General features: G+C 34.6%; 1 protein-coding gene across 13 annotated transcripts in view; it reads right to left on the bottom strand.

Moving 5' to 3' along the window:
• CNBD1 (cyclic nucleotide binding domain containing 1) overlaps window positions 1-25,616 on the bottom strand; it is a 543,788-nt gene that overhangs the window by 432,824 nt on the left and 85,348 nt on the right. For all 13 annotated transcript variants that reach the window (XM_077876353.1, XM_077876352.1, XM_077876350.1 and 10 more), the window contains 2 exons: window positions 19,184-19,297; window positions 8,605-8,769 (listed from right to left, as the gene is read on the bottom strand). In XM_077876353.1, coding sequence (XP_077732479.1) covers window positions 8,605-8,769; window positions 19,184-19,297 — 279 coding nt within the window. The remainder of the gene's footprint in view (window positions 1-8,604; window positions 8,770-19,183; window positions 19,298-25,616) is intronic.

Here is a 25,616-nt window from a genome sequence, read left to right on the forward strand (position 1 = left end):
TAGATCTAAATCCTGAAGTCATGAAATCTCTTGAATCTTTTATGCTTTATTCCAGAGCCACCAAGTAGCTTTATAATTGTGCTTCTGAATTGGCTTTCTGACATCAAATTGTAATCCAAATTCTGTAATTATGTGGCAAAGAATAGTGTTTCTGATTCTTTATTGTGTGTTGAGTTCTTCCTTCTAGTCATTTTGCTCAATGCAGAATGGTGTGTGAGTGGGCTGAGTCAAGAATATCAACCAAGACCTAAGTAAATTTCACCCTAGATAATTCTTGCTAGAAGCGAATACCCTTCTCTCTGTAGTAATTTTGGCTGTTCTCTTTAAGTCTCAGGTCGAATTCGTAGGTGTTCAGGATGATTTGAAAGTTACCTAGGTAAATTGGTGGGACCAGGTGGGATGAGGACTCCTACTCCTCCATCATCTTCAAACATTTCCCCCAAATTATTTAAATTTTAACATCAAATAGCAAATGGTAGAAAAGTATGTATCAACATTTTTAGCCAAAATAATAAATGCTTCAAAAAGAACTTTTTCCAATTTAGTTTTAGGTCATGCTTGTTGACAAGGATATAATGTAGAAGAAAGAGCATTGAACCATATGTTGGTGGAATAACTTGCTGTACAGCAACAAACTCAATGCAGTGGCTCATTTTGAAACTAAATTCCATGTAGACCATGAGATAGGAAGTAGAGTCTCAAATCCACTGAGAACTATAGATGAATATTGCAAACACATCACAGACTACTCATAACACTCTCTTTAGCCAAATCAAGGCCTGTGCAAGCCACAAGCTTTTCATACCAATCTTAAATATTATGGAAACCAACTAAACCACTATTTTTGCAAGGATAAGTGTTTAATGGATGAAACAGGAGGGACAAATAAGGAATTATGCTTCAAGCTTTTAAAGACCACCAAATAGTTTATTACCTTTCTGCAATTAGATCCAAAATTTGACATTCAGACAACAGTTACCATGCAGACTTATACTCTACTGGAAACAAGGAAACCTTTCCAAGAGTTTCTAGATATAGTACTACTTAGGCCTAGACTTGATTTCCTAAGTCTCCCCAAAACAGTTCTTTATGCCATTAGATAGCAAATCCCAAAGTACAAAAACATTCTACTTGTACATATAATGGATAATTTTATAGATATGAAACTAAGACATCTTGCTTGATAACATTAGAACTAACTTTCAAGAGGACTTTGTGAAAATAAGTAGTTGCATTAGGAAGGCAAGTAATGTCCTTTGTGAGGCCACACATAAAATTTTTAACAATAACTTGATTTCTGTGATAATTTCAGAAAAAAGTACTTATAAATCTAATGTAATAAGAAAGTACTGATACCAAGTACTTAGTAAAATATTTCTGTGAAAAAAAGATTCTAACTTGAAATGCAAAAATGAAATTGTCACCCAAGACAAGAAGTCACAGTTTTAACATTCACATCTATGTTGAAATAATATACATCTTATTATGGTCGTAATGTTTGTGTCCTCCCAAAATCTGCATGCTAAAATCTTAAACCTCAGTATTATAGTGTTAAGACGTGGGGCCTTTGGGAGATGATTAGGTGATGAAAGTGGAACACTCATGAATGGGATTAGTATCTGTGATATTATGATTTATAAGAAATATAAATTTGGTCATCTGAATATGTATCTGGTCTTCATCCATAGTTCCTGGCTCACAGCTCCCAAAAACCCTTGGAATTTCCTTAGTGTTAAGATTGACAAAGGTGTCTTGTTATTAATGAGGTGACTTTTGGACCCCATCTGAGGATGAGGGCTGGTTAACAAAGGAACCAACTATATGAATAAAAGGTTGGAACTTTCATTCTCTGCCCCCACTCCCAACCTTTCCCACCTACAGGGAGGGAGAGGACCTGGAGATAAAATCAATCACCATTGGCCAATGACTCAATCAATCATGACTCTGTAATGAAACCCCCATTAAACCAAAAAGGACAAGGTTTGGAGAGCTTCCAAGTATATGAACAAGAGGAAATTTGGGGCACACCCTGAGAGGGCATAGAAGCTTCATGCCCCTTCTCATACACCTTGTCCTATGCATCTCTTTTATCTGACTGTTTCTGTGTTATATCCTTTTATAAGAAATAAGTGATCAAGTAAGTAAAATGTTTCTCTGAGTTCCGTGAGCCACTCTGCCAAATTAATCAATTCCAAAAAGGGAGTCATATAAATTTATGATTTCTAGCCAGGTAGTTAGAATGGCAGGTAACTGCCTGGGTTTGTCACAAGCATCAGGGTGATGGGGAGGTGCAGTCTTGTAGGAGTGAACCCTTAATCTGTGGAATCTTCTGATATGTCCAGATAGTGTCAGAATTGAGTTGAATTCTTCAACACTTTGCAGTTGGTTGTGAACCCCCACAACTCCACATGTTGGAAACTGAGTCTCAGAATACCTAATTTAGTGCCCTTAGAAAGAGACTCCAAAGAACTCTCACCCCTTCCTTCATGTGAGGACACCATCAGACAGTCATCTATGAACCAAGAAGAGGGACTTCACCAGAAAAAGAATCTGCCTTGATCTTAGACTTCCCAGGCTCCAGAATTGTGAGAAATAAATTTCTATTGTTTAAAGCCACCCAATCTATGCTATTCTTGTTATAGCAGCCCAAATGAACTAAAGCACCTGCACAGTGAAAAAAAAAATTCTTTTGTAAGAAACATTGTAATAGAGGATATTTGCTTATTTCCAAACAACAGAACAGCATAAAAATATAATTTTTTGAAATACCAATTAATTTGTGGCCAAATAGTAGTTCCTGAAACTTCAGGGTGAAAATATTACTGACAACTTTGTAAGCTAATGTAAATATATGATAAATAATTAATAGGCATTATTTATTAATAAGCTGTAAGAGGAATTTACATATTCTTTCTTGAAGAAATAAAAAAAAATGGGATACATCTAATTGTGCCCTTTTTATAGATTAGCAAATTGTATATCAAGAGGTAGAAGTTTGCCCAAGATCATACAACCAGTAATTAGAGGGGTCTAGTTTAGAACCCAGGTCTTTCAGACTCCAAAGTCCAGGTGTTTCGTAATATGTGCATCCCAAAGTAACTTTGACTCTTACCATTATAGACAGACCAAGCACCTTACTCTTCTATAATATCAATCTACTGTCAATTTATGTTTCTTGCTAACTCATCTCCTAAACACAAATAAGTCTCTTCATTTAGCTCCAGTCTTATATCATAAATGACCATTGTTTTCTGTCAAAAATTTAAATTATTTGTAATAGTCACAAAATTCTTTATTAATCTATGTTCCCTTTTAGCTTCAAATAAAGATTTTCTTTTCTAGAGGCAAGTCCCCCTCCCCAATCAGTCAGTTTTTATCCAAACTCTGTATTTTTAACATAATTAACCCCACAAAGTTTTCTTTTCTCTCATCAGCATAGTTTGAGATTATAATTCCTCATTTTATATGCCCTTTCACTAGAAAATAACAGTTAATAATCATATTGCATTTGGATTTTAAGCAGCCTGAATCTAAAAAGCAAAAATCCTCATGTCCTTCCAGGGAGCAGTTCCTCTGAGTCATTCCTGAGAAGGGCTTTGCATCACTGCTTCACTGAAACATAATGATCTTCTGATGCCTCATTCCATCAAAGGAAATATCTTTAATTGGAGAAAGTAGGAGAAAACACAATTGGGCCAAGTTTTCTCAGAGGATCTTAAACTGCTTTTCACAGCTCATTTATAGTTTGTCTCTTCTCCTATCCTTTCCACAACCCTCACAAATATATATGCATGTCACTTTTCTTTTCAGAAATTAGTCATTTATGAAGAAACCAATTATTTTTACCAAAGCAATCCATAATTGCATTTTAAAAGCTGGTGGTGTTATAGACAATGTAATCAAATACAAACACGTGAGAGTTTTAGATCATTTGTCCAGGAAACTGACTGTTAGTGGTCAAGTTGAGCAAATAATTTGATATGCTTCCAGGACTATCAATTGCTCGTCTTTAAAAAAATAAATAAAATCAAGTTCTATATATCAAACCGAACTCCCTAACACAGAATTCAGGCTACAGTCATCTCTCACTGAGAGCAATTCCACATAGCCTAAATCTCCTGCACCCAAAGTCAGCTTTCCACACATGACCTATTACCATTTAAATCATAACATGTCACTCCTATTTTGCCAGTCACACCAAGATTAAAAACCTACCATGGTCTACAGGACTCAAGGTTATGATCTGGTTCCTGGCCACCTCCAAAGCCTCATTTCTGCCTTTTCCTCTCACTCACACGTTTTCACAGCACTAGCCTCCTTGCCAAATTTTTCTTTTTCACTTTTCAAAACACTTTGCTATCCTGGCCTCTTTCATTGCTTGGAATGCACTTCTCTATGATATTTGATTGGCTAGCTCTCTCATTTCATGAAATTATCTGATCAATGTCACCTTTCAGGAAAGAATTTTTTGGATCATTTTCATCATACCCTATCCCCCTATTCTGCATTAGCTTTTATTTCTAGCATTTATCACTAACTGACAAAATACATTTGTGTTTATTACCTTGGACTCTTACATTAGATATACGATCCCATGAGGACAAAGATACTGTGTTTTCACCACTAAAGTCCCAATACCCAGAATGTTGCCAGAAGCACCTACAGGAGTTCAAAAGTATATGCTGAATTCATTAATTAATGGGTGAAAATATTTTATCAGTAAATTTATTTATAAATTAAAATTCCAACTCATGTCTTTTGTTTTGTTTTGTTTTGTTTTCCAACTCATGTCTTAATTCATAATTTTTGACGTCGTTTATTTATGATCTACTTCCTCCTCCTTCTGAAATACTTAAATGCTATCCTTTACCAACTGAATATAAGCCCAGTAAAAATATCAATAAAAGTCTACTGCCCCCTCAGCATTTATCCAAGGGGTGGGTACAAAAACAAACTACAACAATGTGACTCCTTATCCCTGGAACTGAATTGTGGGCCCAAAAACCCCCAACCAAAAATACTTGTAGATGATTGAATCCAGTGTTATATCTTGAGACATCCAGGGCTACTCTAGTTCATATCATCTCCAGCATCTAATAGTTCTTCTATTTTGGGAGCTATCCAAAATATTCTTCCATAGGTTTCTCCTCTCTCCCTCACCATTTTTTTCTTTGTTTGTTTTAACCAGAATCAATTTCTATTGGTTACAATTCAAAATCTTAACTAATACACATGACAAGCTTATATTCAATCCAATATGCCTTAGAATAAAAAACTTAACAAAAAGTCTCCCAACTCTTTCTTCTATCTCTCATCTTTCCTTCTCAGTCTGTTCTCCACACATACTTTCCAATTACACAGCATCCTTTAGTTACTCAAACCCCACCTCTCTAGAGACACCTCCCAGACATGCCCTTTCTATTGATTTTAATGTTTCAAAATCATTTATCCTTCCTCCCCTCTAGCACCATTTACTCAAAGCTGCTGAATTAAAGTAGGAGTTAAATAATCAGTATGATTTAGCCAAACCTCACCAAGTAATCAATAATCAATAGCTTCTTTGTTTTTGAGAGAGAGAGCAAGTGCATGCATTCTCCTTCTAAAATACTTCCTCTTCTTAAATGCTATCCCTTACCAATTGAATATAAACCCAGTAAAAATATCAATAAAAGTGTACTGTACTGCCCCCTCAGCATGAGGAGAGTATGTTGGAGGGGAGAGATAGAGTGGGAGAGAGAATTCTCAAGCGGGCTCCATGCTCAGAGTGCAGAACCTGATCCAGGACTTGATCCTATGCCCCTGAGATCATGACTGCAGGCAAAACCAGGAATCAGGTGCTCAACCGACTGAAGATACCCAGGTACCCCCAAGCCATAGCTTCTTACTCTTACCATGCATATTTGAATTTCTTTAAAAAGAGGCTACTGTTACTCAAAATTTGTTTGTTAAAATTTCAGACAGAATAACAAAGGGAAAAATCTTAGAAAGCATAAGGTAGTTACTTTAAAAAACTCTATTAAATCACAACACTAAAGCAGCCTATCAATCTGATCACAGTTCAGTTAGAGATAAAGGGAGGGCAACAGAGGTGACAACTTATCCATCAATAAACAGATGGAGGCAAAATCTATGATTCATTTCTAACCAATATAACATGACAAAGGTGATGGAATATACATGTCCTTAGTTAGGTTATATAACACGTCATTTTAGCAGAATAGGAGAAGGAGAGACTCTCCCTTGCTGGCTTTTAATATTTAAGCTTCCATGGTGGGAAGGTCTGAAAGAGGGTGACTCAACAAGGATCTGTGGGCCTTTAGGAGCCTAAATAGGCCCTGACTTAGTCAGAAAGAAAGTAGGGACCTCAGCCCTACAACCACAAGGAGCTAAATTCTGCCAACAATACTTACAAGCTTGGAAGAGAACCTCATGCTCCAGAAAGGAATGTACCTCCATGAATGACTTGGTTGAAGCCTTGTTGAGACATGAGCAGCGGACCCAGCTAAGCCTTGCCCAGAGAGATGATAAATGGATGTTGCTTTAAGCCACTATGTTTATGATAATTTGTTACACAGTGATGGAAAATGAATACACTAGTGTACCAGGGAGACAAGAAGATAAAGAGCATGCCTGTAGAAGAACAAATATAGATTGTGGATTTAGAACATGCAATGCTCTTTTACTAACTAGCTTACCATGTCCACTCCAAAGCACTGAGATGAGGATGAATCAGAAATTTTATGTATAGAAATTAAAGCTTTGTGTGAATATCAAACATAAAAGTGAGTTCCCTTCTCATTCACTCTGCCCTTGTAACTCAGCCCCACTCATTGGCAGCAGTCAAGATCTGCTACCTTCATTTTGAAGAATCATACTTGGCCAATTCTGAGCCACTTAAAGTGAAAGACTGGAGTACTTCAGGATTTGATCTACCTACCCATCCATTGTCTCCATGTGACTGAGAGAGTGGGTTCTGGAAATTGTCACTCTCCCAACATCTATTGTCTAGGGTATTTGGAGATTGGCTGTTAAATGGATTTGGAGATTGGTTGTTAAATGTCTATATAAGGACAAAGCAGTGGATTCTTTGTCAATTCTACCCTGAGTTTGGATAGCCTTCCACCATGGCTCCTGCTTCAATCTATTGCTAACATGGTACTGGGTTTTTATTCATTTGTAGTATCCTTCCTGACTTCAACCTAGATTTACCACTTTGTATTTTAACACCTTTCCAGAGAACCATAGCCACTTCAGCTCCTCTTGCATCTTAGATCCAAACTTTTGTCATCTGGGAAGTGCCACCTCATTATTTTCAGAAAGACAGATTTACCCCATTGAAAATCCTGCAGCTGAGTACAATCTTAAATCAGCAGTGACTGATTCATTGGTTTCCAGGCAGTTAAAAAATTTAATCCAATGCAATTTTTGTCAACATTATGGTTTAATGGAATGAAAGTGGCTATAGCTCCAGTAACTTTCAGTGTTTTAGTGATTTTCTACCAAAGTATACTTTTAACATAATTACTGAACACATTCTTATTAAATTTTCTATTTCTGCCACTTACCAGTTAATTATACCCCTCTATGGCAGGTAGTTACGATTTCTTTCTCTACAATTCCCTCACACCTACTTTTTCATAAAGGGACTAGCATTTGCCGTGTTTATTTTGTTGATGTTGTTATAAGTAAAAGTATCAGAAATCTGACTATTCCCAAATTTCCTGGAAGCCCTGATCATATTTTCTCAAATTTGCAATGACAATATTTTTTCAAGTAGGCTCTGTGCTGGGCATGAACTCAGGACTGTGAGATCAAGACCTGAGCTGAGATCAAGACAAGAATCAGCCACTTATCCAACTGAGTCACCCAGGTACCTCTGCAATGACAATTTTGAAGATGAGTGCTTATAGCATAGAATTCTTGGTGTATTCCTACAAACACTAATGACAGGCTTTTATTTTCTCATTACATACTCTTGGTCTTTCAGGCACAATTTTGGTCTTGACACTCTCTATTCATTTTGTCTGTGTTGTCAATCCTTATTCCATTATCACATTTTCCCATGGTCATTTCAACTTTAATTTATGCATAAACCCAATATCACCTCTGTAACGAGCCTCCACCTAGATTCAATGCCTCCTTTCTCCTACTTCTCCATTTCCTTGAGGTAGTTGTACCCAATCATAAGCAAAGTCTTCCAAGAAGTTAAAAAGTATATGAGGTAAGTTTATTTTAAAGCCTCCATGATGGGGACAGTTGAAATGCTTAATGAAGAGCTGACAAGTAACCATAAGCTGATGAAATCTTAAACATAATTTTGATTTAACACAATCAGTAAATAATACCTATTTTGCCTGCAACTGAAAATTAAAATGATGTGCCATACTGTATATATTACCAATATATCCATGATATGGCACAAAAATTAAAATGGTGAAGACTGCATTCATCTAGAAAGTATTCAGTATTTCTACCTCTCTTGAATCAAGCTCTAAAGGTAGATTGCAATTAAAGCACTTGGCTGCAAGCAACTAATTTATAAAAAAGGGAAGCTTTTCAAAATTATTGTTCAACTATAAGAAGTGATATATTAAAAAGACTTACAATTTCTTTAAAATATCCAGGAATTCTACAAATTCCTCTTCAAATCTTTTGGGTTCATATAAAGTAAGGCCACCACGTGCTTTTTTAACATGGATAGCTATATTGTGAGAATCATCACGTTGATCATCATGTTGTTGTTCTTCTACTGTGTCTTCAGTAGGTTTTCTGAACAAAGGAACATAACAGATTATGGTGTTGCATATTGTACAAAAATGACTGACATGAAATCTTTACTGTCAAGAGTAGAAAGGCACTGTTGTGAGATAATTTGGCATTTTAATAATGTATGCCTTTTCAATGCCTTAGGTTTTTTTTAATCAATCATCAGTTGTGCAGTTAAATATGTCATTCTGTTAAGCCTAAAAAAATATTTTCTACATACTAAACTTGATTATATGTATTATAACTGTCTTAAGTAATTGAAACATCTTTTGTAATTAGGTGTACATAATTAAAGAAAATATTCAACGTCAGTGATTAATATCCTTCTCTTTATAGCCATACACTTGTTTTTTGTTTTCTTCACACCAATGATCAAAGTGCTTTTAAGAACTTTTGTTTCAGGGATGCCTGGGTTGCTCAGTGGTTTGAGGTTCTGCCTTTGGTTCTGGAGTGATCCTCGAGTTCCGGGATTGAGTCCCACATCGGGCTCCCTGCCTGGAGCCTGCTTCTCTCTCTGCCTATGTCTCTGCCTCTCTCTGTGTGTCTCTCATGAATAAATAAATAAAAATAAATAAAAGTTTTTGTTTCCAACTGGTAAATTATGAACATCTTGAAAGCATACATTGTTCTTTATTCTTCTGCTAATCGTATGTTATACACCCAAGTCCCCAGGAGATGTATGAAAGAATAGCAATTCCCCGTTCATTTTTCTAGCTCCAATAATTCTTATTAAGAAGTCACTAAAAACCTAAGAACAAAAACTAACAAATGCTGTCTATTCTTAAAAAAAAAAATTGTGGAGGAGATGATATAAGCCCAAATGATCATAGATCATATATTACAAAAATATAAAAATCATACTTAAATATAAGATAAACATTATGTGGAATAATAATAATACTAAATAATCACATTAACATCTAACACATACTTGAGTTTTCATGCTAGCTGTTCTGCTTAATATTATATACACACTCATTAATATTAACTATATGAAATAAGCAATAATATCCTCCATTGATAAGATAAGGAAGTTTCAGGTTAAAGAGTTTATATAATTTGTCTTACCACTAATAGCTAGTAAATCTGCAGTTTCTGCACTCTCTAAAGTTTGCAGATGTTAAAGCTTAGTAGTAAAGCTTACTTATTTGATGTATACAGAAAAAAGATAGCTTCGCATAACTTAAAAAGATAAAATTAAAAGCCAAAATCCATTTCCCCTTCTATCACTTTCACAGAACCTCAACCATTCCTTCCAGAATTAGAACCCCACTTAAGACTCTATCCCTAGTTACTCTCATAAATTGTCTAAGCACAGTAAAACTCAGCAATGATAAGAAATCAGGTATAAAGCGATTGGTTTTCCCCTACGCAGCCTGGATGCTGAAATGCAAATGGAATAAATTTCTTATATTCTGGAGAAGAAAGGTCGACGGACTGGAGGGAAAGGATGAGGTTATGGCAGGCTTTGTGGCAGGAATATGGAAGGTAAGTCCCAATTAGACCTACTATTCTTTGGGCCAAACTTCATCATATTTACCTAAGGAAGGGGACTCCTGGATTTCCTACTTTGTCTTGGAAAACTCAAGCCAGCCAACAGATTTAGAATAGTCCTCAGTGACATTTAAGCTTCTTAAAATTTAACCAGGAGATACTGGTTAAAGCATGAAAGCACGAAAAAGCACAAAAAATAATAATAATAATAATAAGATAAATAAAAATAAATTAAAAAATAAAAAAATTAAAAAAGGAATGAACAGTTGGTGATCACACACATTACTTGATTAATTGATTAAATTGTGCCCTATGTTCTTCAGGAAGTGGTAGAAATTATCCTCATCATTATCTAGTAAAACTAGCAATAATGCAATATATATAGTCTAAAATATTCAGTCATACAAAATTCAAAACTCATTTTCTGAGAAGTTAATTTTATTAAATCTCAAACCTCTGACCCTGTACATTTCTTTGTGATATTCTGTATGACAAAATGAAAAGTATGGATAAAACATCTTTACAGCATTTCAAAGAGATTTTTGTCTCAAGTAAAAGTGAGTTATTACCTGATTTGTAGGACAAATTATCCACTTTTTTCACTGCATTCCATATTTACTTGAAAGAACAGCCAAAAACCAAACTACAATAATGACTTGGATGTTTAGATATAACTTGGATGTCTGGAATACATTTTCTCAAAAATGAGTGAAGTGCAGTTGTCATTTCCAATATACAGTGTCTGTTGCTTTGGATAAAGTTCAACCTTTCAAGTAACAATTTGATTTTTGGAAAATTTGTATCCACTTCTATAAACTTGACAGCTTCCTAACACTTAAGACTTTTCTAATGACCAGTGATGATATTAAAGATTGTGATCTTCATATATTGCATAGACGTGTCAACATATGTTAGATCTATCTAAATGTCCACTGTTAACTCAGTGGACCAATGTTGTCTAAATAGCCAGGGTATATTACACAATCATGCATTAGTAAAATAATAGTTTTTGTGCAAAATAATGAGTTTTGTAGCTATCAGTGTTTCTAAATTGGTCATATTAAAAACAAAAAAAAGCCTCAGTAAATTCAGGTGATAGGGATTAGCACCACCACCAAGCAAAATAAAATAAAATAAATTTAGTATACATTATCTCATTCAATCCTCCAACATCACTGTAGAGTATTATCATCTCCATTTTAGATGACAAGACTTAAGGTTCAAAGTTTTAGGTAATCTTTTGAGGCAACACAATTGCCAAATTGCAGAACTGAAATTCAAATCCAGATCTGATTAGTTCAGAGGTCATCACAACAACACATTGTCATCCATGCATTCTTGTATTATAGTTCTTAAGAACTTTTAAAATCAGTTCCCCAAGTCTTTCTGTAACTCTCTCCCCCACTTTTTTGTAAATCCATATAAATTTTACTAGGTAGTAGTTAGAGCCAGAATAATATATGGGATCTTTCATAAGGTGTTTGCTATAGGATTCTTCAATTCCTTTTTTTTTTAGAAAGTGAAGTCAGCCTAACTCATAAAAATATAAATAAATAGCCACTTTAAGTGTACTATGTTAACTCCATTTATTAAGCTTAGCTTAATTACCACTAATGCCAAACCAGGGAAATAATTATGGGTAAATTCCATCCCCAGGATGTAAGTTTGTAAATTGCAAGCTTTGTCTTATGCTGAACAAGAGTGCTGACTTTGTCCTACATATTGCCAACATATCAAAAGTTACAATTGAGGATTCAAAGGCAAGTTCCATTATATACTCTTGACAGCAAACATTGGAATCCTGTCATCTCATATAATATAAGAAAGAATATTTAAGATTAGATGAGGTAAGCAATATTTCCCTAGTTTCTATTAAATAAATGTCTATGCCAAATCCAGTCTCCCCTTTTCATTTCCAAAAAGCAATAGAAAACCTAGTTAAATGTGAACAGCTGGACTTAGCATGTATCCTATGGAATAAAACAGCAATACATTTTCCATAATATATGACAAGCCATATGAAAATGGAAGAAAGTCAAATTATTTCTAAAAGTATTTACCTACTAAGGATTAATTGAAATAAAAGAAGCTCAAAGGCTTGAAAAAGTTGGGACATCTCAGACAATTTTAATATAACAATATAGTAACATATATTTATAAAATAATAATCAAATACCATGCTCCATCTTTACTTATAACCTAAATTCCCTCTATTCACAATCCAATTCAACATTTACTAACCGCCAAACCCAAACAAAGAAGCATTTATTGCGTTCATTCTCTCAGTTCCCAGGTGTGAATCATTTTAATTTTTCCATTTTAATCACCCTACTTTTTCCAAACTTTCAACTATAGCCTTTCAAACCATAGAACTGACTCCCTTTGAATCAAGATGCTTTTCCCCCTTAGTTGCAGATGGCCTTTGATGAATGGGACTTATAAGAAAATACATCAGCATTTACAAGACTCCTCCACCTGAATTCATAATTGCACCATGTCCACTACCTATCTCTTAACTGATGGTATCACGTTTTTCCATTATCAGGATATTGGTCAGGAATTCCATGCAATATAAATTATGAGAGCTGGGATCTACTGACCTCTTAAAATCTAAAGTCTCACACAAATCCATGGAAATACAAAGCTCTCCTTTACAATTTCAACATCTCCCCAGACTGCATTCTGATGTCACCTCGGCCCCTGTGTTTCTTCCTTACGTACTCTTTATTCCATTTCTTGTTTACCCAGAAATAAAACCAACTCTGCCTATCTTTCCTTAACAAAACTAAACTAAATTAAACCAAATATTTAGACCATTTGTAAGTTCAGCAGAGTTCATCAAACACTGGGTTATCCTAAAGAGATGCTGTATCACAGATAGCACAGCATACTTGAAATCCATTAATAAAGCTTTCTTTTCTTAAATGTCTTCAACTCCATGCATAGGTCCAATGGTTTCTCCTTAGTGCACACTTCTCCAATAGTTACCTGGCTCCTCTTGCTTCTCATCCACCCTTGTTTTCTCTGCCTTTCCTCACTCCTGGATAGCTCCACAACTCCAAGTTAGAATGCCTCTACCCCAGGCAGAGCCTTTCAACCCTCCTCAGCACCTATTCCTAGATAATTCTAACCAAAACAATCAGGAAGGAAGTGTGACAAAAGGGCTTTCCTTTTAGCATAACCTGCCATTCCTCCCTGGCAGCTGTAAACATGGAATGACAGGTCTTTTTAGACTCAGACTTGAAATTTTCTTGAAACAGTCCACTCTAATGCAGGGATATCCCACACACTTAGGCAATTTTTACAAATTGCCACCACTTTGCTACAATAATGTTCCAAGTCATCCAGGGTTTCATTTTGTCCTAGGAAAGGCTTTAACTTGGGCCACAAAAGACATCAGACCATGGGTGAGGCAACTAGTTAGGTTTCAATATATTTCCTCTCCCCTTCCCTTCATAGAATTCTCCAAAAGGTCCAAGTATTGCTCTCATGAGCTAGCATGACAGTCCTTCATTTCTCCCTCTCCTTTCTCCTTTTCTTCCTCTTTTCTTTTTTTTTCCTTCCCTCCTTTTCTCTTTCTTCTTTTCTTTTCTATTCTTTTTTCTCCTCCTGCACCTTCAGCCACCACCACTCCCATCTTGATATATATGGAATTATCTAAAGATTTTTAAATTTTTTTCAGCAACTTTCTGGTAGCACTACTAAACTGGGCAATTAGTATACCAGTCAGAATAGCTTCACGAGCACTTGTACAGTGTGAAGACCATCACATGCAGTTGGGTGTTTTTGTTTTGTTTCATTTTTGTCTCAGAGACTATTTACCATCTTCTCTTAGCCAACTCTTACTTATCCTTATCCTTGAACTTCAACATCCCTCTCTCAGGGATGCTTGGCCTGATCTTTCAGTACATTGTCTGCCATTAACATATACACTTACAGTGGAAACTGCCCAGCCCCCATTACCTTTGACACTTTTTATATCTCTTTTATTACCTCTTAGTGCCTGTTAGTGCTACCAAGCCATTCCTTCTGAGTACAGGGACCTTGTGTGACTTGCACTTAACACATGGCCAATACTCAGTATATATTATTTAAATGAATAAACAAATGAGAAAGCATTATCATAAGGTTTCTTTCCAGATAATGTAAATTTTTGCTTTTCTTTTTAGAGAAAAATAGTGAAACAGAATTATTATAGTTCTGACTTTAAAAAAACACAGAGAGCAACTCATTCAATAGACCTCAGAACTTCAGAGAAAATAAGGGTTTTATAATCATAAAAAAAGATAGTTTCATTTGTTCTAATGTTAAATACATATTTTTCAAATACCCTATGGTTAATTACCCTGAGGCTAGATTCAAGCTAGCATGAAATAACCACTACTTAGATGTAGCTGTAGCACATGGGTAATTTTCACAATGCCAGGGAACAAAATGGAGTCCAAATCTCAAAAGAAAACCACAAGCTAAGAAAGTAATTTTGCAGAGATTTTTTTTAAGTCAGTCTATCAGAATCCATTTGCTCTAGATTTTCAGTTGCTTCATCTCCAGATATTCATCATTGTTTTCCAGCATTTTCTGCACTTACACTTTTAAAGAGAATTTATAATCCATCAAGATAGTATGTGTACTATACCAAATAACTGTTCTAAAATGTGTTTGGGAAAAAATATATATTACAGAGAAATTCCACATCATTTTAACCCAGATCAAAGGTACGTGTTAACTGCTGCTTTTAGATTCAGAAGTAAAATTCTGAGCTTCGTTCAATTCAAGCATCTGGGATGTCCTACTCTCTTTAGAATCTAAAGTCCAAACTGAAGCATCAATTCTTTGCACAAAACATGCTTTGACAGCCTTTAGAGTGATTGGTAATTTGGTCAACTGAGCATACAGTCTTCTGGATCCATAAGAATCACCCCAGAAGACCTCTTCTAGTCAAGATGCCTTTAGTACATTGAGGAATACTGTTGGTAAAATCCTGGGGTTGGGGGGCAGGAAGCACACCATAGCACACTGCTAAAATCCTTTTACTCTTCACAGGTCAAATTATTCGGTTGTAAGTTAATAACACAAGCTAGGTTAAAATGATTTTACTAAATTTTTCCATTACCTAGTAATAAACCTGTTAAAACTTGTTTTACGTTGTAAACCTGAAACTCCTTCTAAGCATAGCTAGCAAGTTACTCCTTCCTCTTTGTCCTTATTCAAGCCTATGTCTAACTAGAATGAATTTTTTTAAGATAATAGATAACTGATTGTACTTCATTAAAATGTCTTGAATAAAAATATATTATAAATTCTAAAATGCCACACTCTGCATATTAAGTGCAACATTTGATATGATGCAAAATTTAATGAGACAAGTACATTCAAGTACATTATAACCAAAGCCCATACACAGCTTTGCAGTTTAAAATAAGGCCACAGATAAATGAATAAAGGGTTAAAAATGTGGGCTAAAATTTCCCAGTAGAAAGTTGTAGTTTACTCATTATTTTCATTCTACAAAAGAAAAAAAAATCAAATTGTCTCTACTACCAAAAAAGTCAAAAGATTTATAAAAATCAAATAAAAATACAAGCTCCCTTGTAAACACTTGAACTCCTACACACCCCAAAAGTTACTTATTTAATAAATATATCTTCAACATACCACGTTCTGTGGAGGTGAATTATTTTTGATACTATCATTTCCTTAAACCTCTTTTCCTCCAGAAATGAACTGATATAAAGGTGTACTGATTAAAAGTCTATGCCTGTTCCAAGAAATAACAAATGTTGGTGATGATGTAAATCATGCACTGTCTATGGGGATATAAATTGATAAAGCCACTGTGGAAAAGAGTAGCGAGTTTCCTCAAAAAAACTGAAAATAGGGATCCCTGGGTGGCGCAGTGGTTTAGCGCCTGCCTTTGGCCCAGGGCGCGATCCTGGAGACCCGGGATCGAATCCCACGTCGGGCTCCCGGTGCATGGAGCCTGCTTCTCCCTCTGCCTGTGTCTCTGACTCTCTCTCTCTCTCTCTGTGACTATCATAAATAAATAAAAATTAAAAAAAAAACTGAAAATAGAAATACCATATAATTCAATAATTCCACTACTGGGTATTTACTCAAAGAAATGAAAACACTAATTAAAAAATATTTATGCGCCCCTGTTTATTACAGCATTATTTATAACAGCCAAGACATAGAAGCAACCCAAAATGTACTGATAGATGAATAGATAAAGAAGATGTGGTATATATACAATGGAATATTAGTAAGCCATAAAAAGAATGAGATCTTGTCATTTACAACAAAACGGATGGCCCCAGATGTATTATGTTAAGTGAAATAAATCAGACAGAAAAATACAAATACCATTTTATTTCACTTACATGAGGAATCTAAAAAACAAAACAAACGAATAAGCAAAAGTGGAAATAAACCCACAAATACAGAGAGTAAACTGGTGGTTTTTAGAAGGGAGGTTGGTTGGTGGGGAGATGGACAAAACAGGTGAAGGCGGGTGGGTGATACAGGCTTCCAGTTATGGAATAAATAAGGAACAAGGGAGGAAAGGTACAGCCTAGGGCAATATAGTCAATGGTATTGTAATAGGATTGTGTGATGACAGATGGTAGCTACACTTGTAGTAAACATGGCAAAATGTATAGAGTTGTTGAATCACTGTCTCTTATACCTGAAACTAATGTAATATTTTGTGTCAATTACACTTCAATTAAAACTGTCTTTTTTTGTTTAAAAGAGGGTGGATATTAAAGTCACTTGTTGGGACGGCTGGGTGGCTCAATGGTTGAGTGTTTGCCTTCAACTGAGGGCATGATCCCGGAGTCCCAGGATCAAGTCCCACTCCAGGCTCCCTGCATGGAGCCTGCTTCTCCCTCTGCCTCTTTCTCTCTGTGTCTCTCACGAATAAATAAATAAAATCTTTTTTTTTAAAGGTAGAATTTCTCTACAGATGGTGTTAAGTCTGTATAAAATATCACTGCCTATATCCATAGTCCATGATAACAATAAGAGCTAGTACAATTAAAAAGTTCTTTCCATGAATAACTGTAAAGTAGGACATTAATATTATCTTCTTTTCCTGAGTAAAAACAGAGCAGTCGATGTTCAGAAACTATTCTAAAGTCATGCTGCCACAACTGGGCAAAACAGAAACTGAAATCCAAGTCATGTGGGTCAAAATTCAATGCTTTATTAAGAGAAATGTTGTCCATTTGATATCCTGTATCTGTGACTATACCACATATTTACCTTCCCTAAAGTTGATTAATAAAATAATTTTTAAATGATTATCACAGTTCTGAGCAGTCCTTGATCTGATGTTTGCCCTCTATTCACATTTTTTTACTCAGGTAGAACTGTTTCCCAGGGATTAATGTAGCATTGCTCCAAGTGGATTTAATGGTTGTAGGAAGCATTTCTTCTACTCTCTTTGCACTTCAATATTTAGCAAATGCCCTGCTATCAGGCATTCTTACCAGATGTTTACAACCAAGTCTTGCTATTTTATCTGTCACATGATATTTATGTTAAATGAATTAGAGAATTCACTGAACTCTCAATTGAATTGAATAGTTGAACATGGCAATGATAATAGGTAAAGGCTATTGATGAATAATTTTAATACTGTAGGTATTCAGTGTCTGCCAAGATTCATGTTTACTCATTAATTACATTCTGCCAAAAAAATCTCTGAATTACCTAAGCTCTAAACCCACAATCCAGGCATATATGGGTTCATCACATTACATGAAGGACCAGTGTAAGCTAAGTTTAGAGATTTATAATTTCTTAATATAGTTTATGAAATTTTATTTTAATTCATTAAATTCAAAGTATTTTTATTGCTACTTTAGTTTCTTCCTGGCTGAAAATATAAACGTTTTTCATTTTATAGTAGCCACCTCCTGCGCACATTACAAATAAAAGCATGATTTCACTTTTACTATGAGACACAGATACTGAATTACAACAAATATCTTCTCATCATTTATCATACAGTTTCTTCATGAGCTAATATTGTAAAATTAAAATAATAGATTTCTAATGATGAACATTCTTTACACTCATGAGATGAAGGCAACTTAACTCTGATGTTCAAATCTAATACACTATTGTATTATTTCATTTGCTAATATTTTATTGTGTTTGGCTATATAATCATAATTAAAATTGCTATTTGTTTATTATTGTACTCTTATTAAATTTTGATATCAGAGTTCCACGTATAGTAAATTCACAAACTACTTTTTATTTTTGACACTCCGGGAAAATTAAATTGCAGAAAAATTACCTTTTCTTGGACTTCTGAAAGAAACATCTGGCAATATCACTCAGGCTATGGGTTTTTAACTTTTGCTTTTGTTCTTTTTTTTTCTTCAAAAAATAATTTTGAAGAGTACTTTTCACAGTTTCTATTTATACTAATAATTTTTTTAATTTTTATCTTCTTGAATAAGTTCAGTAGCACATTTGTTAGAAAATTAACCAATAACATCTAGATTATCAAATTAATCTCAAGTTACATAGGGTTGTCTATCATAATTTATAATTTTCTTAGTTTTCTTCATATATTTTATTGTATTTTTCACAGTACTAATAGTATTTTCTTTTTTTATGTTTATTATATAAGACTAGTTGCTTATTTATTTTAATGATAAAACTAAAGGAGCAACATACATTTATTAGTCCCAATTATCATACCATATATTAAAATTTCTCCAAAACGATTGTGTGAATTTACTCTTCCCTATCAAACTCCATTTCCTCAGCAGCTCCTTCCCATGGAGTGCTGGAAATACATCAAATGCTTCCATTATTTGAGCTCCATTTGTTCTTTAACACACACACGCACACACACACACACACACACACACACATCAACCTTGCTTCCAAAAGAAGACATCATTACCTTTTTCCCTCCTGTTTGAAAAGTCCAGGCAGTCTGTGTGTTTTCTGCAGGAATATTTTAGGATATTGCTTTATAAACACATTGTGAGCTGTTAGAATACTGTAAGAACTCCGGCTTTAAAAGTCAAAAGAGAGAAAAATTAAAATTTAAATATCATCAAAAAATAGTTACCAAGGGAAAGATTTTTAAGTCGATATACACGACTATTTAATCTAAAAAGCAAAAGCCAAAAATGTGAAACCTAGGGTAGCCCAGGTAGCTCAGTGGTTTATCACCACCTTCAGGCCAGGGCTTGATCCTGGAGACCCAGGATCGGGATCAAGTCCCACGTCAGGCCCCCTGCATGGAGCCTGCTTGTGTCTCTGCCTCTCTCTCTCTCTCTCTCTCTCTCTGTCTCTCATGAATAAATAAAATCTTTAAAAAAAAAAGTGAAACCTAAACATTCTGCGCTTTAAAAATATCCACTATCAAAATTGTGCATAGTGTGCCTCAGTGAGAAATATTTTATGAGCATCAGATTTCTAGGAATATCAATGTCAAAATTTAATTTTTAAGTTGAGTCTTAAAACTTTTATTTCTGTAATTGATTAAAGCCCTTACATAAAATATGTCACATAATTAAAATTCCTCCAAAATGATTCAAATAGAGTTCACATATTCATTACCAAAAAGTATATTTATTTGAATCTTTCCATTAATTTATGAAAATCTCATGCACTATATCTTTGGACTGGAATAAAGATGTGCTACAGCAAAAGATCAGCATTTCCCAATCCAGAAGATCACCAGAATCATCTGTGATGGTTTTTAAGTACAGATTTCTGATCCCTTTCCTGAGGAAATAAGATCTCCAAGGGTGGAGGTCTGTATGGCTTCTCTATTCTAAATATCCTTCTCTAGGCAATTCCTACTTGTAGCAAGGTTTCAATCCACAGCAAATACTAAAAATGCCAATAGCAAGATCCACTGGATATAGTAAATTATCATTCAGTGTCAAGTAATGACATTTGTTTCTGGAAAATCTGCTTCAATTTTCAATTGACAACCACCATGAAAAGTTGGTCAATATTTTTAAATGCTAAGCATTCATCCTGACAACTTATTTCAGTAATTATCAAAAATGATCATACTTAAAAATTAACACTGACAAACATCTTAGTCAATATTTGTCACATGGCAATGAATATAAAAATCCTCAAGAAGGCTATTCTCATTTCATTTTCTTTTTTTTTTCATTTCATTTTCAATGTAAATAATAAGAACATATTATAAGATATTTATAACAGCTTTTTTTCTCCTGGCCAAAGTTTCCTAAAACACCGTATTAATTCTTTACACAAAATAAATACAACATACGTTAAGAAGGCTATGTAAGTCAATTTAACTTAAATTGATTCAAATAGCAACGGAATTTGATTTAATATGACATTAGGCATTTTCATGCCTAATCTCACACTATAGACACACACGGAGCAATAATCCACTCATTTTTAAAATCAGTCACTGATATCATTAGAAGCTTTACCAAGATCTTTTTTTTCCCCATTTGGAAATTGCATTCTACAATCATCTGTTTTACACATCTACCTGTAATATATTAGGTATTTGTTATATGCCAAATATTGGACTAAGATCCTTACACTATTTTGTCTCATTATATATTTCATATGACCTGGCAAGGCTGTTATTCTTTATTGCCCGTTCTATACATAAAGAAACTGGAAACTTAATTTATATAAATAGGAAGTAGAGTACACAGGGTACAAATGAAAACTAAATTGACTTTAAAACCATTGTCAGGGTGCCTGGGTGGTTCCGTTGGTTAAGCAGCAGACACTTGATTTTGGCTCAGGTCACGATCTCTATCAACAAGGTCCTGGAATCGAGCCCCGCATCAGGCTCTGTGCTCAGTGGGGAGACTGCTTGAGGTTTTCTCTCCCTCTGCCCATCTCCTCACTTGCCTTCCCTCTCACTCTCTCTAAAATAAATAAAGCTTTAAAAAATGTCTAACCTTTGTATATATTGCCCCCCAAAATAATAAAAGTGTTAGTTCTTATTAAGTGCCAGTCACCATTCTAGGCAGTATATATGTATCAGATAATTTATCCTTACACAACCATATTAGCTGATATTCCTATCATCCCCATTTTGTAGATAAACAAACTGAGACCCAAGAAGTACTAAAGTGTGGCCTTTTTCCTTTGTCTACATGAAGTCCATGCTACAAGACTTGGAACTTTATCCGAATCTGTGATCTGGACAGATCATCTTTGTAATAACTAAGAAGTTTACACCAAAATGCTAAGACCTTCACTCTTGTCATTTCTAGGTGTATGATTGAGTTGCTTGCTTCATCTAATCCTTGAGAATTTTCAAGATGTGGTAGCTGGTGTACATGGACCAGTGTTTATGATCTGTTCTCTGAAGGACCATCTTCAAGAAGTAAAAGATGTGGAAGGTTGAAATGGAAGAGTCAAATGTTATAAGTAGGAATGATATAATTTTCAGAATGAGGCCCTAAGTGCCGTAAGATGTTATGATGTATATTCTACATCACAAAATGTAATTTGACAGTATATTCTGAGTCCCTTTTGAAATAAAAACATATAGTTCTATGTGTTCAGTAGGTATGCATTATTGTCTAAAACTATGTGAAGTCTGCAAATAACTGCCTTAAATATGAATAAGAGAGGTAGATTAAAAGAAATGATAGAGATATAATTAGAAAACCACAAAGATATAGAAAGATTAAAAATTATGGCAAGATTAGGGACACCTGGGGTGGCTCAGTCGGTTAAGTGTCTGCCTTTGGTTCAGCTCATGATCACAGGGTCCTGGGATAGAGCCCTGCATGGGGCTTCCTGTTCAGTGGTGAGTCTGCTTTTCTCTCTGCCCCTCCACCTGTTCATGCTCTTGTGCTCGCTCGCTCTCTCTCGCTCTCTCTCTCTCAAATAAAAAATAAATATTTTTTTAAAAAAAGAATGATGGCAAGGTCAGAAAATAGACCATATATCCAAATAACTATTTGACACTTGAGTACTGGTCACAAGATAACTTTCATGATTTCCTAGACCATAGCCTAGGAAACGCTGTCTATGGACAAAATCCACTGCTTTATTGAAGCTCACCTGCAAGGAAACTCACCTACAAAGAAGGAACTTCAATTGCCTCAAGCCAATGAAGGGGAGATACATATAAAACCTAGAGTTACACACCAGAGCTCTAGAGCACTTTCAGGAGGTTCTATACCCAAGGAACACAAAATTAAATGCTTACTATAGCCAAACAGGTATTAAAAGATGGGGACTGTGCTGAACCGAAAAGAATGCCCATAAAGCAGAAGCCACAACAACCACCCCCTCCATTTTTTTGTTTTTGTTTCTGTTTTGTCATGTACTAAGAGAAAGTCTAAAGTGATCAGATCCTGCAGGTTTTTGTTTTGTTTTTGTGGGGGTTTTTATTCTTTTTTTTTTTTTTTTATTTCACAATAGCTAGAAATCTGAAGTTTCATGTGAAGTTTTGATTTTTAAATAATAGTAACTGCTATAGATTGAATTGCGTCTCCCCAGAATTTGTATGTTGAAGTTCTAGCCCCTAATGTGATTGTACTTGAAGATAAAGTTTTTAGGATATAAAGTTAAATGAGATCATGAGTGTAGGGACTGAAATGATAGGATTGGTAGTATTCTAAGAAGAGGAAGAAAGATCTCTCTCTCCACAAACACACAACAAGTAAAGGCTAAGAGAAGACACAACAAGAAGGCAGCTGTCTGCAAATGAGGAAGATAGCTCTCACCAGAAAATGAATCAACTGACACTTTGATCTTGGACTTCCTGCTTCCAGAACTGTGAGAAATAACTTCCTGTTGTTTAAGACAATTTACGGTTTTATGTTATGGTAGCCTGAGCACACTAAGACAGTAACTTACTTTTCAAAAACTTTTAAATTACTGTGTAAATCAATCAAAATAATCTTTGGGCTATACACCAATTACACTATCCCAGGCCAAGGGAAAGAGCACCAGTTAATGGCCTTGGCAGAGTTCCCTAACTACATGACATGTAGTTACTTCCTGCCTCCTCTACTAGATTGTGCCTAAGAAATAAAAGAGCCCAGTCTTATGGTTAAAATGACCTGAATTTATGTATTGATTTTTCTATTTTATATAAGGTTATTTAAACTTTATATGTCTTACTTCCTTATATCCAAATGATAGATACATATCTAAATAATAACAATTCAATTTTTAATATACAATAATTTTATATCTATCTCAAAAACTTCTCTATGCTACAACAAACCATGTCTTTTTCTTCCTGGGCACAGAGCTAAACTACATTTCCCAACCTCTCTTCCACTTAGATGTAGTCACATGACTGGGTTCTAGCCAATGGAACATGGAAGAGAGTGGGAGTGATGTGTACCATTCCAGACCAAGGCCCATCAAAACCTGCCTCCACCTCACACACACACAAAAAAACCTCAACAGAAAATTTTCTTTTTCTCTTCCAGCTTGAAGCAAATGAACAGAGTAGACTTGAAAAACCACACAGAAACATGAGAGAACAAAAGTTTGAAAGAGCCCTAAATTCCTAAATTGGAACAGCCTACCAATCAAAAATAACCCTATAGAGCTTGATGTGAGAAAGAAACTTCTATTATGTTAAACTACTGAGATTTAGGGTTTGTCCTCAATAGCTAAAATATCCTAACTACTTCTACCTATATCTTCTGCATCCTATTCAGTTCTGTCTACAAGCTGGGGACATAATGCACTTTTAATAAAATATTTATTGATTAATTATATTTATGTGGCTTCCCCAAGGCAATTTGCATTTTTCATTTTAAATTAATTAAAACAAGTCATAAAAGTAGAATCTATTCAATCTTTTATAGATTTTTTTACTCTTGAATTTGTCTTTTAAATATTATAGCATCTACACATTTATTTGCTGAAAATTGAAAAAAGAATGAACATTATTTTTGCATATTAGAAGAAGGTTCAGGTATAATTTGATACATATTAAGATCACTTTATATATAGAGAGATAGATAATATATTATATGTTATATAAAATTGATTTACATTTTATTTATTGTATATTTTATTGTATATAATGGATTTTATTATTGTATTACAATAGTAAGTTGAAGAAAAATGTTCTCTAATAAGGCCAATGTATTTAATATGCCCTAGATACTAAATGAAACGATCAACGAATCAATCAATCAGCAATCTTTAGATAATGCCACTATAAAGTGTCACTCTAATCAGCTTCCTCTATACTTATTTTTAAATTTTTTGGAAATGTTAGTCTTTAGTTATGAATTCATTTGATCATCTCCCTTATCGGTAGATACAGCTCATTAACAATGACTTTATGGTTTCAAAAACATTTAATTATTTTTTCAAAGGGGTTCCACATGCCACTATAATCAGTTATAGTATATCAGTATATAACTGATTATAGTGGCATGTAGATATATGCCACTAATGTATTAATCATTAAAGATTAATCTCTAACTTTTTATTTTCATATTAATCATAAAGATTAATCCCTAACTTTATTTTCATAAAGTTCCTGGAAAAATTAAAAGATCTCTTTTGACAAAACCAATTGCAAAGATCTGAATTGAAGACTGAACATAAATTTTTATAGGGATATTGATCTGTCATAAAATTTTATTTCCTCTATTTTTGATTAGCATATAAACTGAAGTTGTGGTTTATCTTTTATAAACTAGTCCAACTTCTCATTTATTTATCTCTAGAAAAGGACTACCTACCTTTAGGATTATTGTAGTAGTTAGTAATAAATGCAAAGCTCTAACCCACTATGTATATTAGACATGTAAAAAAAAGTAACTATTACTATAAATCCATATAGCATATAGTAACAAATTTTTTATTTTATTAAAAATGTAGAGATATAGGGGCTCCTGAGTGGCTCAGTTGGTTAAGCATTCCACTCTTGGTTTCAGCTCAGGTCATGACCTCAGGATCCAGAGATAAAACCCTGTGTTGAACTCTACACACAGCATAGAGTCTGCTTGAGATTCTCTCTCCCTCTCCCTCTGCTCCTCCTGCTTGTGCTCTCTCTAAAATGAGTAAACAAATCTTTTTTTTAATGTAGAGAAATAAACCCCACTTTCAATGAAAAAAAGCACAAGAATTTGAGTCAACATTAAACCCTTCTTCAACAATACATATGAAGTTCTCATGTTAAATGTTAAGACTAGAATAGTCCAACCATGAGAGAGACTTTTTTATTAAAAAGGACCTAGACAGGGATCCCTGGCGGCTCAGCGGTTTGGCACCTGCCTTTGGCACAGGGCACGATCTTAGAGTCCCAGAATCGAGTCCCGCGTTGGGCTTCAGGCATGGAGCCTGCTTCTCCCTCTGCCTGTGTCTCTGCCTCTCTCTCTCTCTCT

Source organism: Canis aureus, chromosome 28, assembly GCF_053574225.1.
Source record: "Canis aureus isolate CA01 chromosome 28, VMU_Caureus_v.1.0, whole genome shotgun sequence".
NCBI lineage: Eukaryota > Metazoa > Chordata > Mammalia > Carnivora > Canidae > Canis > Canis aureus.